General features: G+C 45.7%; 1 protein-coding gene across 2 annotated transcripts in view; it reads left to right on the forward strand.

The window, feature by feature from the left end:
* Nucleotides 1-3,057: 3,057 nt before the first annotated feature.
* Nucleotides 3,058-12,371, forward strand: part of CHN2 (chimerin 2) — a 344,324-nt gene continuing 335,010 nt past the window's right edge. The window contains exon 1 of one of the 2 annotated variants that reach the window (XM_056117938.1): nucleotides 3,058-3,519. In XM_056117938.1, coding sequence (XP_055973913.1) covers nucleotides 3,471-3,519 — 49 coding nt within the window. In that variant the 5' untranslated portion in view covers nucleotides 3,058-3,470. The remainder of the gene's footprint in view (nucleotides 3,520-12,371) is intronic. The other variant, XM_056117939.1, reaches the window with a different exon arrangement.

Raw genomic sequence — 12,371 nt, forward strand, 5'->3', positions numbered from 1 at the left:
TACTTTTCAAACCCACCTAAGACCTTTATAATACCAATATTTTCCTTCCTATAGGCAATCAGGAATTGCCTAGAATTAATAAATGAATAAAATATATAAATTGATTTTTAAATTGTTTCATTCAGAGAAACATTTAGGAGGACCCCAGAACCCTGCGCCTCTGAATGAAGTAAGAGGAGTAGCATCCTGACTCAGCTATCTCCAGTACATTACTAATACTCATTTTTTCCAAGGATCAGAGAACCATTAGGCCTTTGAATCTAAGAAAAATAGCAATGTGCTATCAAGCCTGCTGAGTGCTCTGGTGATTGTGGCTTTAACCGTTCGAATTATTGAGCTACTTTCTGGTTTTATTTCAGAACCTGGAATTTTCTACATGTTTTTCAAAATAATAGTCCTCAGAGTTACTGTCTACCTCCTTTCAACCTACTACGTCACTCAGCCATGCCACTTATACTCAGCAAATATGTTAGTCAGTCTCATGCCCATTCTCTGGATTCCAGACCAGAAGGGAAAAATAGTTCATCACCATCCTATTCTACTTCTGTGCAACACTGGGTCCTTTATGTGATGTGTTCACAGGAAGTACCCTCTGCAACTTTTCTTTAAAAAATTTTTTTTAATTTAGAAGCCAGAAACACAATACAGCAGGTGAGGAGTGTGCCTTGCACATTCCAATCTGGGTTCTATTACCCTGTACCCCTTTTGGGCCCCTATATCATATTAGGAGTGATTCCTGAGCACAGCGCCAGCAGTAAACCCTGAATATTACCAGGTATGACCCCCCCCCCCGCAACAAAAACAACAGCAAAATAACCTCGGCACCAAGCTTTTTACAAAAGCTTTTAATAACAGACTTTCAGGCATTAAGTGTTTTAACTCCGAATGTATTACCCTCTGTTTCTTAATCTGATCAATGAGGGCATTCCACTTCAGAGGGCCGTACTTTACACTGTCCACTGGTGACTAAAGGATTCCAAGATAGGTATTATCCAAACTAGGAATAGATACTGACATCTTCTCAGGAACTACATACTGAAACCTGTTGCTTATTAATTTGGGACAAGGAGGGTATACACCTTGGGCTGAAGATTTAGCACTTCCCAGTAAAGCACATCACTGCTGATCTCTAGATGCCATGGAGAGCTCAAGGGTGGCTCAAGGCACAAGTTCAATCTCTCAAGTGAACAATTCACAATCACATCTAGAACATGATGTGTCTACTGTGTGGCATCCAAGTGACAGGTGCATGGTGGCATTAACGTGCCATCTCATTTAATCTCTACAGCTCCTGAGTGTTTCAGAATTTGGGTTGCAAGTGGAGAAACTGAGGCTTATGAGTCTCATGTGGTCTTGAGTGGGTTGCTCAAGACCACATAGTATCAGTCGCAGAGTTTGAACCCAGTTGCTCTCTTTCTCAAGCCCAGACAACAATAACAGCATTAGGAGACAGATAGCAAGGTCCAACAGCCCATCAGGTCTGGAGAGATACTTAGATTACCAGTGGAACAAGGCGATACTGCCTGGAATCAGCAAAACTCTGGGCAACCATTTTCATGGGCAGGTGAAGCTTGCGTTGGGCTACATATCCCTAGAGAGCTCCAGATTAGTCTGTACTGACAAAAGAAGAAAAAGTCCAGAAAAGTGGGGCAGGAGAGGAATGCTTGGGTCTGCTTACAGCGGCAGGGGTGTGTCTAGTTCCACAGAAAGCGGGAGTCAGGAACACTCCCCATCCATCCGCGCTATTCTGCCAGTGGCAATTTGCTTTAAAAAAGCCCTAGTCTGAAGACACACCAGAGAAGACATCCTGGAGAGAATTAAAAAAAATAGTCTTAATCAACAAGAAAATGCAGCGTGGGTGCATATTTATGTCCATTCTACACGTATTATTCACTCTTGGTTGACAGGGAGAGGCCCCCTAGGATTGCCTGCTATTCCTATGTTGCTCCTGATAATTTTTTAATTGACTCTGGCCTTTTAACCATGTTTTTTAACAATTGAACTCCCCCGATGTGAACACTTTCCACTTTGCTACATAATGAGAGTACTTTCATTCCTTTAATGTTTGCCTTCTGCTTTGATCTCACCATTTCTGTTCACGTATCACCGTTTTCTGTTGCTTCAGGATTGAAAGAACCTATTACCCTACTGGGAGCGTGAAATAGACTTAAAAAATCCGACTGTTGGTTCCTTGCAATGAAATTAATTTAGGTTTAAGTACAGGGGCCCGGAACACACCCTTACTGGAGCCCGTTTCTCTGCCACACCTGAGCAGTTCCATGCTCTGCCAGAACTCAGCCTCACTTGCTGCCAAGTCTTAGCCTTTTGTGAGGATCCTTTGCGAGGCGCAGTCGGAGAACCGCTTTCTGCCACTGGGCTTTGTGTGGGCCTGATGGCATGTTGGCACATCTCTTTTTCTTTGAAGGGCAATCTCAAAAACCGCCGTGGCCCCGTCACGCACCTTCGTGACTGGGGCACTTCGCTGCAGGTGGATTGGGCTTTGCGGGGTTGTTTTGCGGGTGTTTTAGGAAACGCACCTCTTCTCCCAGGGCAGGGACCATCAGCTCCTAAGCAACAAAGGACAGTTTGGGGGTGGGGGGTGGTGGAAGGAGAGCTCCGCAGCCTCTTGGGCACTTGGGTTCCTCTGACGCCTAGCCCCGTGTCCTTCGTCACCTCACTTTGCCCTGTGGATTCCACCACCCGGGTTGGCTCTCTGCCCCACAGCCCGGCCGAGCGCCTCTGCCAGCCAGCCCCGCTGTCGACCTTTCCGGGCTCCCCGCCCCGTCGCCTGGCAGCTTTTCGAGCCGCGCTGTGCGCGGCCGCCTCGCTAGCCCCGCGCCCCCCGGTGGCCTGGGCAGCCCCCCGAGGGCCGGCTCCCCCACGGCCAGCGGACCCCGCCCCGGCAGTCCCTAGTCTCCGCCTGCAGCCGGGGTCTCCGGAGCTGTCAAGCCGGCGGCGGCAGGAGCCAGCCCCGAGCTCCCGCGTCTCCTTCCTTTGTGTGCGCGCGCGAGCGGAGTTGGAAGGGAGGGAGGGAGGGGGAGGTCGCACTGTCTGTCTGTCTCCCGCTCCCGGTGCCCGGGCCGCTGGAAGTGTCGCCCGGGAGGGTGCAGGGCGCTGGCGGGGCGAGCCGCGACCAGGGCAGCGCCGCTCGGGGGCTCGGCGGCAGGCGCGGTGCGTGCGCCCCGGGCCCAGCCCTCGGCCCCCCTCGGAGCCCAGGCAGCCCCGATCCCCGCCGAAAGGCGTGCAGAGGCGCCGAGAGGGACGGAAACCACAAATAAATAGCGGCGGCAGCAGCGCGTCATCTGGTGGAGCAGGAAGTGCAGGCAGAGTCCGGAGGCTGGTGCTGGCGGCGCGTCCCCAGGACTTTGCCATGGGCTGGGGGCCGCGGCGGCTGCAAGCGGCCGGACCCGGGCAGCGGCGGCGGCGCCCACTGCGGGGCTGAGCGAGCAGCGACGCGCGCGCCGCCCGAGATGGCAGCGTCCAGCAACTCCAGCCTGTCCGGCTCGTCCGTGTCCTCCGGTGAGTTGCATGCAGCCCGTCGGGCGCGGCTGCGGCGCTCGCGCTCTCGCCCCTTGCCCGCGCCCCGGCCCCCGGGTGGCACCTAGCCTACTTGTGGCCGCCCCGGCCGCCCTCGGGGCAGCGGGGACAGGCGTCCGCGCTGCCGCTCGCTCGGGGTGCCCGCGGCACCTCCGCGTCTGACATCTGACAGCACCCGGCTGGCAGCGCCGCGGCTGCACACCCGGGGTGCGGACGCGGGCTTGGGGAGACTGGGGCGCAGCGGGCGAGCAGCGAAGCGAGCGGGGCGCGAGAGCTCGCACTTTGCGGGCGCAGCTGGAACCTGGGCTGGCGGGGCGCGGAATGGGAGGGGGGCGCCGGGCGCCTGGATCCGCTGGCAGTGCGGTGCCCGCGGCGCCGGACGCCCAAATTCCTAGCATAGGGGAGCAAACCCGCGCTCCTTGCGGTCTTGATTTTCTTTGTTTGTTTCAGAAATTAGCTCCGGGAGGGAGACGCAAGCTTGGGGCAGGGGTTTGAGATAGAAGCCACGGCGGGGGGATTCTGTGCCTGGTCCCGATTCAAGCAAGTTATAGGACTAGGGCAACAGCTCAGTTTCTGGCAATTTGTGTGTTTACGTGTGTGTGGTTTTTCTGAGAGCTTGATCTTCTTTTTTTTTTAAATAATGTTCTCTAGAATTTTACTTCTCTGCCATAGCTTTTTCTTAAAGTGCAGCGGGCAAAGAGAGGGTTTCTTTCAGTTATTATTTATTTATTTATTACAAAAAATACTCAGTGGGTCTAGTTGAAGAGAAAAAAATGTTAATGAATCGGAAGGAGTAGGAATCAATAGGTGAAGAGCCATTGGTTTCTGAGTATGACAGGCTGCTAATCAGAGTGATGCATGAAGGCTGAATTCCTCTATCCCACTAACCATTGAAAACTTGAATGACAAACCCAAAAGGGATAACTATTGAGACATTTAAGTGAAGTCCGGAGTATTCAGATGTCAAGAAGGTCTGGAAATCCTAATGGAGAGCTCAATAGATTAATAATGCATTAAACCATATTGCCTGTCTTTTTTTTTTTTTGTGATTACCCACCCATTTAAGCCAAGGCACACCTTGATGGAGGCGTTGGATAGCGAGCCAGGCACAAAGGAACCATGTCCATAGATGTGTGACAAATTAAATCAAAAGTGCAAGGTGCAAGTGTGATGTGGCTCAAGGCGGTCCCTTGAAAAGCATCTCTTATCTTTTTTGGCAGCTTTAGTTCCAGAGAAATGGCACTTCCAATCTAGATCACTCACTAATGAAAAGCACAGTGTTGTTAGGTTTCCAGGTACCGACACACTTCAAGTTTCTGGTAGTTGCAGCCAATGGGGCAGAACAGTCATGTCTTATTAAGAGCTGCAACAAGTTGACCGCCTGTGGTTTTAATTCTGAGAACTCAGCAAATGCTACCACTTATTTTTAGTACTCTCAAACCACTGCTGCTTCTTTTCAATTCATTTTGGTTGACTAACGTTGAATTTAAAATATAGTGATAGTGGCTTATGATTAGCATATGGTTATCCCTTCCAGAAAGCTGCCCATTAGAAAAAGAGCTGATGGGGGAGAGGTGAGGACGCTAAGGAAGAATGGGGAGCAAACCAGAAGGCAGTATTATCCCATGATTTACTGATGCATAAATTTCTGAGGCTGGAGACAACAGAATGTTCACATTTTGATGCAGTTCAAGAAACCTGTTTGAAAAGCCAGACTCAGTCTTAGCAAGAATAGTTGGGTTCGAAGCAACATAGTAGATGGGTTTGAGATGATGGTAATTGTTTTGCTGATAAGATGAAGATGCTTGGGATGACTCTTTTTCCTTCTTTAGTTACTACAACCTGACATCTTTATTGAACCTGGGATTTCACTAAATGAAAGCTGAATTTTATTTTTTATAAGGACATGGTTACAATATTTGGTGAGAAACAACCTACCCTCGAGCTTACATTGACTAATTCACCAATCAATCAGACCCTTTGTCTGGAAAATATCGGAGCCCTTAATTCTCTTTTTAAGCACATTTGCTATCATGTAGATCATGAATAATTCAGATGACACAAGCAATTCACACCTGTGAGAGGTGTTGGGCAGGAAAGAATAGAGCCTGTTTGTGGCTGCAGATGGGTTCTCCCAGTCATAGGCCTGGGTTGGAGAAATTAGATACTCCTTCAATTCATTCATCACCACCTTCTAGAACCTATTTTGTGCCTAGCAGTAAAATTTTAAACCTCAGTTTTGAGAGGGTTAAGCAAGATAGACAACCACAGGATTTCTTCCAGTTCCAAAGTACTTTGAGATTGATGCCACCGCGCTTGGGAACTCAGAGCGATATATTCATCATCTCCAGGCCTCAGTTTCTCCACTTGTAAATAAGACTAGAGATAGTCATAGAACCTACTTCTTCATAGTGACTAGCTGCGATAATGTGGGCAGGACGGACGTTTTACACAGATAGTCAGTTAATTAGTGTTTGATGTGGATAAAGTTTGTTCTGAGGCATGCACAGGAAAGCTCTCTCTCTCTCTCCTTCTCTCTCTCTCTCTTTCTCTGTCTCTCATTGGCTCAGTCTTTAATGCAGCCTAAGCTTATTTTTATTTTATTTTATATATCGCTTTTATTTTTCACTTTTTGGGTCACACCCGATGATGCACAGGGCTTACTCTTGGTTCTGCACTCAGGAATTACTCCTGACGCTGCTTGCGGGACTATATGGGATGCCGGGAATCAAATCCTAGCCAGCTGCTTGCAAGGCAAATGCCTTTCCCACTGTGCTACTGCTTCAGCCCAATGCAGCCTAAGATGAACACAAAAACAATCTCCACCTTGTGTTGTGTGTTGCAGTTGGTCTTAAGGTTTCAACTCTGCTAAGTAAGCGGTTGTTGGGTCAAGTATCTTTTAGAGAATTTTTTTTTAAATTGGAGGCTCAGATGGTGCTGGGGTTGCTCTCTGGGCTGAGGTTCTACAGCAAGAACTGAGGAAGAGGGGCTGTGTAGGGAACTCCAGACCCAAACCCAGATAAGCTGTGGGTCGATGCTCCGGGACCATGTAGACCAGGGATTGAAGCAGGGGGTGACCACATGCAAGACACGCATCTTTGCCTTTGTACTATCTCTCTGATCTCTTGAGTGTCTTTTACATTTCAGGCCCAGTCCCATGTGTTTGGAATAAAAAGACGAACTAAGATCCCTTTTCTCACCTTCCAGCCTACAGTGGATATGGACAAGCAATATCAATCTATATTCCTGTTTGAGTGCTGGGAAGAGAGTGGTTGCCTTAGTTTAGAACACTTAGTGGAAGTGACATATGAATTGAGCCTTGAAGAATGCATAGATTTTCTTCCAGAAAGCAGAGAATGGGAAAGACATTTAAGGAAGACGAAGAGCTGTGGCAAAGGCCAAAGAAAGGGATGTTCAAGGACCAACCTTAGTCTTCTTTTGTTGGGGGTGATTGATTCTTCAGCTTGGTCCAGCCTCTTCTCTGGACTCATGCTTATTGGCCCATGAGTAGCATCATGCACAGAGCTGCCAGGTCACTTGCTGCTGATGTATGACATTCTGTTTCTGTTCAGTTAGTGATTGGGTTTGATGAAACTGCTCAGAGAAGCTGAGGGCATATTCAATATTTGTAAAAGAAGCAGTGTATTCCTCAGTGTCCAGCATATAGAGGTGAACTCAAATGACCTCTGGCCTTCTGCTCTTTTTAGAGGAGTGGCCTTGGGAGGCTTAGATTTGGTGTGTTTGCTCAGAGAGTAAAGATCTAATAATTTACTCAGGATTAAGCTCAAAGTTATCTGAGTTTTCTGAGACTATATTCTTATGGGTAGCTGAACTATATCACCCAAGTGTGCCATTTATTCTACATTACCAATAGAGACATAACAAATGAACTAATCATGTTTAAATTAATTTTCAAATAAATTTTCTGAGAACACGTGAAAAATTGTCTTCTGTAATATTCAATTACATGTAAAATAAATTGCTTTGCCTTTGTTTTAATGATAGGTGCTGGTAATTAAGTTTCACAATCACCTAGATTGGCAGGAAGGTTTGATTACCTTTATTATTTAAAAAAATCCCTATCCTTAATCTTTTAATCTAGTTTGTGATACTTGATTATATTCTGGGATGAACAATGGTTGATTTGCAAAATAGTCTTCTAATAATCATAGATATTTAAATGTGATTACCAAATTTGGTAATTTCATGGTAAAAAATATCAACTCACATAAAGTAATAAAGAAGTGATAGGATGTGCTCCCATAATTGAACAAGCCTAAAATTGAATATTAAAGGGACTTCTAGAGAAGAATTGTGAAGATTTTGAGAACATAAACACACTGTTTTATGGAAATGAGATAGACATAGATTTTTAGATTTAAATGGAAATGGAAGAAAGTAAAAATCAGTGTCATGTGTAGAATCATCTAAATCTTAATTGGGTAAAGAACATTCCTGAAATAGATTGAGGGATTTATTTCTGCAGACTCTATACAAGTGTAATGTGGGCCAGGTAAATAATGCTATTTTCTGCTGTCACACTGGGTTGATCCTAGAAGTGATAAATAGCAATTTTCATTACTCATTATGAAGGGTCACAGCAGAGATATGTACCAATCTTTCATATTCCTAGATGTAGAAGACAAAACAGTACTGTAATGATGTTTCTTGGACTCATATGTGTGCCATTAGGAACCCAATGATTGTAATAAAGCAAAACAGGGAGTCTTTACTACAATAGATATCCACATGAGCAATCTTTTAGGTATTTGGATTTTTCAGAAGCATATAGTTATGTGTTAGGATATAATTTGTCTTTTTTTTTGAACGACTACTGGTCATTCAATTTCATAGTCACCTGGAGAAGTAGGAAGAATTGATTACGTATGTTATTTTAAATCATACACGTGCACAGTATGGTTTTTAAAAAAATGGAAAAGCTGCAATGAATGCCTGGAGAGAACTCTTTCACTTAGATGAGGAATATTGTTCCTTGCTTTCTGCACACCTCTCCATACCTCATTTTCAGTGATTAGATTTTTGCTGTCCAATTGTGAGAACCCGCATGAGCTCCATGACAGCATATGTAAGAAGTGGACATTCTTCTTGATTAAAACTATGTTTGCAGAGTTTGACAAGGGCCTGAAGTGCAAACTTTAGCTAAAATGCCCTATCCACCTCTCTCTCTCTCTCTCTCTCTCTGCCCACCAAACACATAGAGCGTTTCAAATGATCCAGTGTTTGTTCACTTTAAGGAGACGCGAGCCAGGACAGTTTCTGAGGCCACTTGGTGTGAGAGGTGATGGGGCAGAGCGTTCTCTAAGCCTGGCTGGTGGCAGCCTGCTGAGGGCCGTCTGCTGCTCTACAGGACCTCCTGGACTTGAATACTGGTGATGGAGCTGGACAGTGGTGTTGGGAAACTTATACATGAGCAACTTCACATATGTGAGTTTTGGAAGCATTTTCTGCCAGAAAATCAAGATTCCTGCCAAGAGAAATATGAAGAAAGAGAGACTGGCATAATGATAGACATATGATTAATAGAACCCATCAATCACTCACTTATCATTTATCTTTTATAAATGTATTCAAGCTTCATGACTCCTGAAAAAATGAATGGTGGCTCTCTCTCTCTCTCTCTCTCTCTCTCTCTCTCTCTCTCTCGGTGTGTCTCTGTCTCTCTGTCTGTGTCTCTTGTCTCTGTCTCTGTCTGTCTGTCTGTCTCTCCCTCCTTTTCCTATATTTTTCTTACCTGTTATTATGTGGGTGGAATTTCTATTTAGAAGTTGTTTTAAAGTATAAAGGAAGGGATCAGAAAGGGAGTGCAGGGACTAAGGTGTTGCTGCTGCAGATAACAAACCCTGATTGGACCCCCAGCACCACCAATAGTCCCCAAATACCTCCAGGAGTGATCCCTGAGCACAGCACCAGGAGGAAGCCATGAGCACTGCCGGGTGAGGCCCACCACCACCACCCCGCCCCTGCCCCCAGTGCCCCCAAAAGAAAGTCCAGAGGAAAACCCGGGAGTACACTAGCCTCACACAATGACTGTGCACTGGGCCTGAGGCTAAAGGCCTGGCATCTGCGTTGGCAAGTGGTGATACAACATTTTCAGCTCCAAACTCAGGGAAACCCATCCACTAGCTGCATACACACATCACCTGTCCTTTTCCTATTATCATTCATCGAATACTCTTGCAAGGGCTAATTTTTGCACCATGATTTGACAGTACCATCTAATTACAGCATTGCCATACTATGACAGTGTGGCTTGTCAAAGTCGTCCAGCCCCAGTCCACATACAATAAAACCCCAACAGTATAAAATATTGTTTTAAACCATCCAGTGTCTAACTTCTCATAGGCATTCTCTAATAAATACATTGAATTAATAGTCATATTTCAAATGTCATAATAATCTCAGGCCAGAAGTTTCATTGATTAGATTCCTGGGGCTGAGCACTCACTTCTTCATTGTTCTGGCTGCCAATCATCCTGGACGTGGCTGGCCTTGGGGCTGAGCAAGGTTGAATACCAGTTCCCTGACAGAATCCTCTAGGTCCTGAGAAACAGTCTGTACCTGTGAACTGTTCGCTTTTAGAACTGTGTCTTTTTTAGAAGCACTGGGAAGAGATGTAGACTTGGAAGCAGAAAAATTCAGAAACTTAATCTCTTAATCAGTTCTTCTGAACTCATAGCTGAGGTTCTGAAGCCCTCAAAGGCCTGCAGCCCTTAAGCAGGCTCCTTAGACCAATTACCTGGCCTCTGCAGCCCTCAACTGAGGACCCTAAACTTTTTATACAGGTAGTTAAGCCATAGAGTTAACTGAGCCCTGCAGCCACCTATCTGAGTTTTAGTGATGTTGATCTTTTTGCACCTTAAATAAATACCTCACTGCAGCCTGAGGATGTGGCAGCTCATTTCTTGAGCAAACATTGGAAAGAGGTGAGAGCAACATCACCTCCCATAGACCTGGTCACCTTGCTTGTTCATCAGATTCCAGTTCTCTGCCCTTCCCTCATCTCCTACTGTTAATATGTCTGCACCTTTGCTCTCTTGGCTGCAAACAAAATATAGCAATATTCAGTTCATCCCACGCGGTTGTCATTCCTGAAGCAATGTTTGGGGGAATGCTTACTTAGCTGTAAAAACAACTAATAATACCGAGTGGCTGCCACATATTGTTCTAGTTATATGACATTTCTCTGAGGTAAACGTTCTATTCATTTTTGCATCTGAAGAAATAGATACAGAGAAAGTACTGGAACTTGAAATTGAGGAGCTAAAACTGGAGCAGACTGTTTCTAATAGCAAAGATTGCATTTTCCCCACTTGTAATATAAAGGATGTGTATATGTATGTGTATGTGTGTGGTGTTGGTGTGTGTGTGTGTGTGTGTGTGTGTGTGTATCTTGATTTTGAAGCTTCCTGACATCCATGTTTAAGGCTGAACTATCATGCACATTATTCATGTAGTTGTTGCAGTAACATAGTTGTGCTTACGATGGTTTCTAGACATCTATTCAGTCTGATCAAAGCTTATTCTCACTCATGCTATGAACTGGGAGGAATTGCCAGATCATTGCTCTCTAGAGAGAACTCCTGTAAAATTGAGCTTGTGGATGCCTGGCCTTAAGAATCAACTCCCATGAGAAACCCTGGTTTGATCGCAGCACCACTTATGATACTCAAGCACTATCTTGAATGATCTCTGAGCACAGAGCCAGGAGTAGGCCCTGAGCACTGTTGGTTGTGGCCCAAAAACCAACAACCAACTAACCAGAGTAGACTTGCAAAATGAGGGCTGAATCGTTTTTCACTGTACTGAAAACAGTTTCTGAAAACTGTTCAAATGATACGGGGCAGAGAACACAAGGATAAAGAATAGCACTACTTTGCATTCAGTTGATTTTCTTGATGGAGTTCAAAAACTTGTGAGAGTCTATTAACTTATTACCAGTGAGATTCCTAGATTCTCCATCTTCAAGTGGCAAGTATGTATTTATTAGTTTACAACTAAAGTTATAGCATAGAGTACTTGGAATTATAGGAGTCTGGTGATATACAGTTGTGATATACAATTCTTACCTATGAAATTTTTTCTCCCTTAAGTCTGATTGATTGAATTTTTTAAATTTTTTGTTTTTAGACTACATCTGGTGATACTCAGTGGTTGTTCATGGCTCTTATTCAGAAATCACTCTTGGTGGTGCTCTGGGGAGTAAATGAGGTGCTGGGAATGGAACCTCGATCAGCTTTGCACAGGGGAAGCAACCTACCCACTGTCTTATCTCTCTGGCCCCTTCACGAAATCACAAATCATCCTGTTATTCATCGATTGCCTTGAGCAGGCCCCAGTAACGTCTCCTTCATCCTAGCCCTGAGAATATATTCAAGGCTCTTTAGGAGAATGAGACCCATCATTGTTACTGGTATTTGGCATATTGGGTACGCCAAGGGGAGTTTGCCAGACTCTGCCCTGTAGGTAGGCTACATTCGGTAACCTGCCAGTTTGTCCAAAGTAGGAATGAGATAATAAGATGTCATAATAAGATGTCTTATTATGACAGGCTTGACAAGAAGGCTTGGAGATCTCGGCCCCGGAACCCGCATGGCTTTGTCCCTCTGCCAGTACCTTCAGGTGTGCGGAGAGTGGTCTCAGCATGGTGGTGGCTGGTCCTGGAGGTCTTTGGCTGCCGGAGCCCTGGTCTGGGTGGGGAGGAAAGCTCAACCCGCTCCCCTCCAAGGGGTCCCAGCGAGCGAGGACAGTCAGGCACGGGGGCAGAAGACTGCACTCTTCTCTTCCGGGAGCTGGTTTTTATAGTCTCTGAGTCT

This window comes from Sorex fumeus, unplaced genomic scaffold (genome assembly GCF_029834395.1).
Source record: "Sorex fumeus unplaced genomic scaffold, SorFum_2.1 ptg000037l, whole genome shotgun sequence".
Taxonomy (NCBI): Eukaryota; Metazoa; Chordata; class Mammalia; order Eulipotyphla; family Soricidae; genus Sorex; species Sorex fumeus.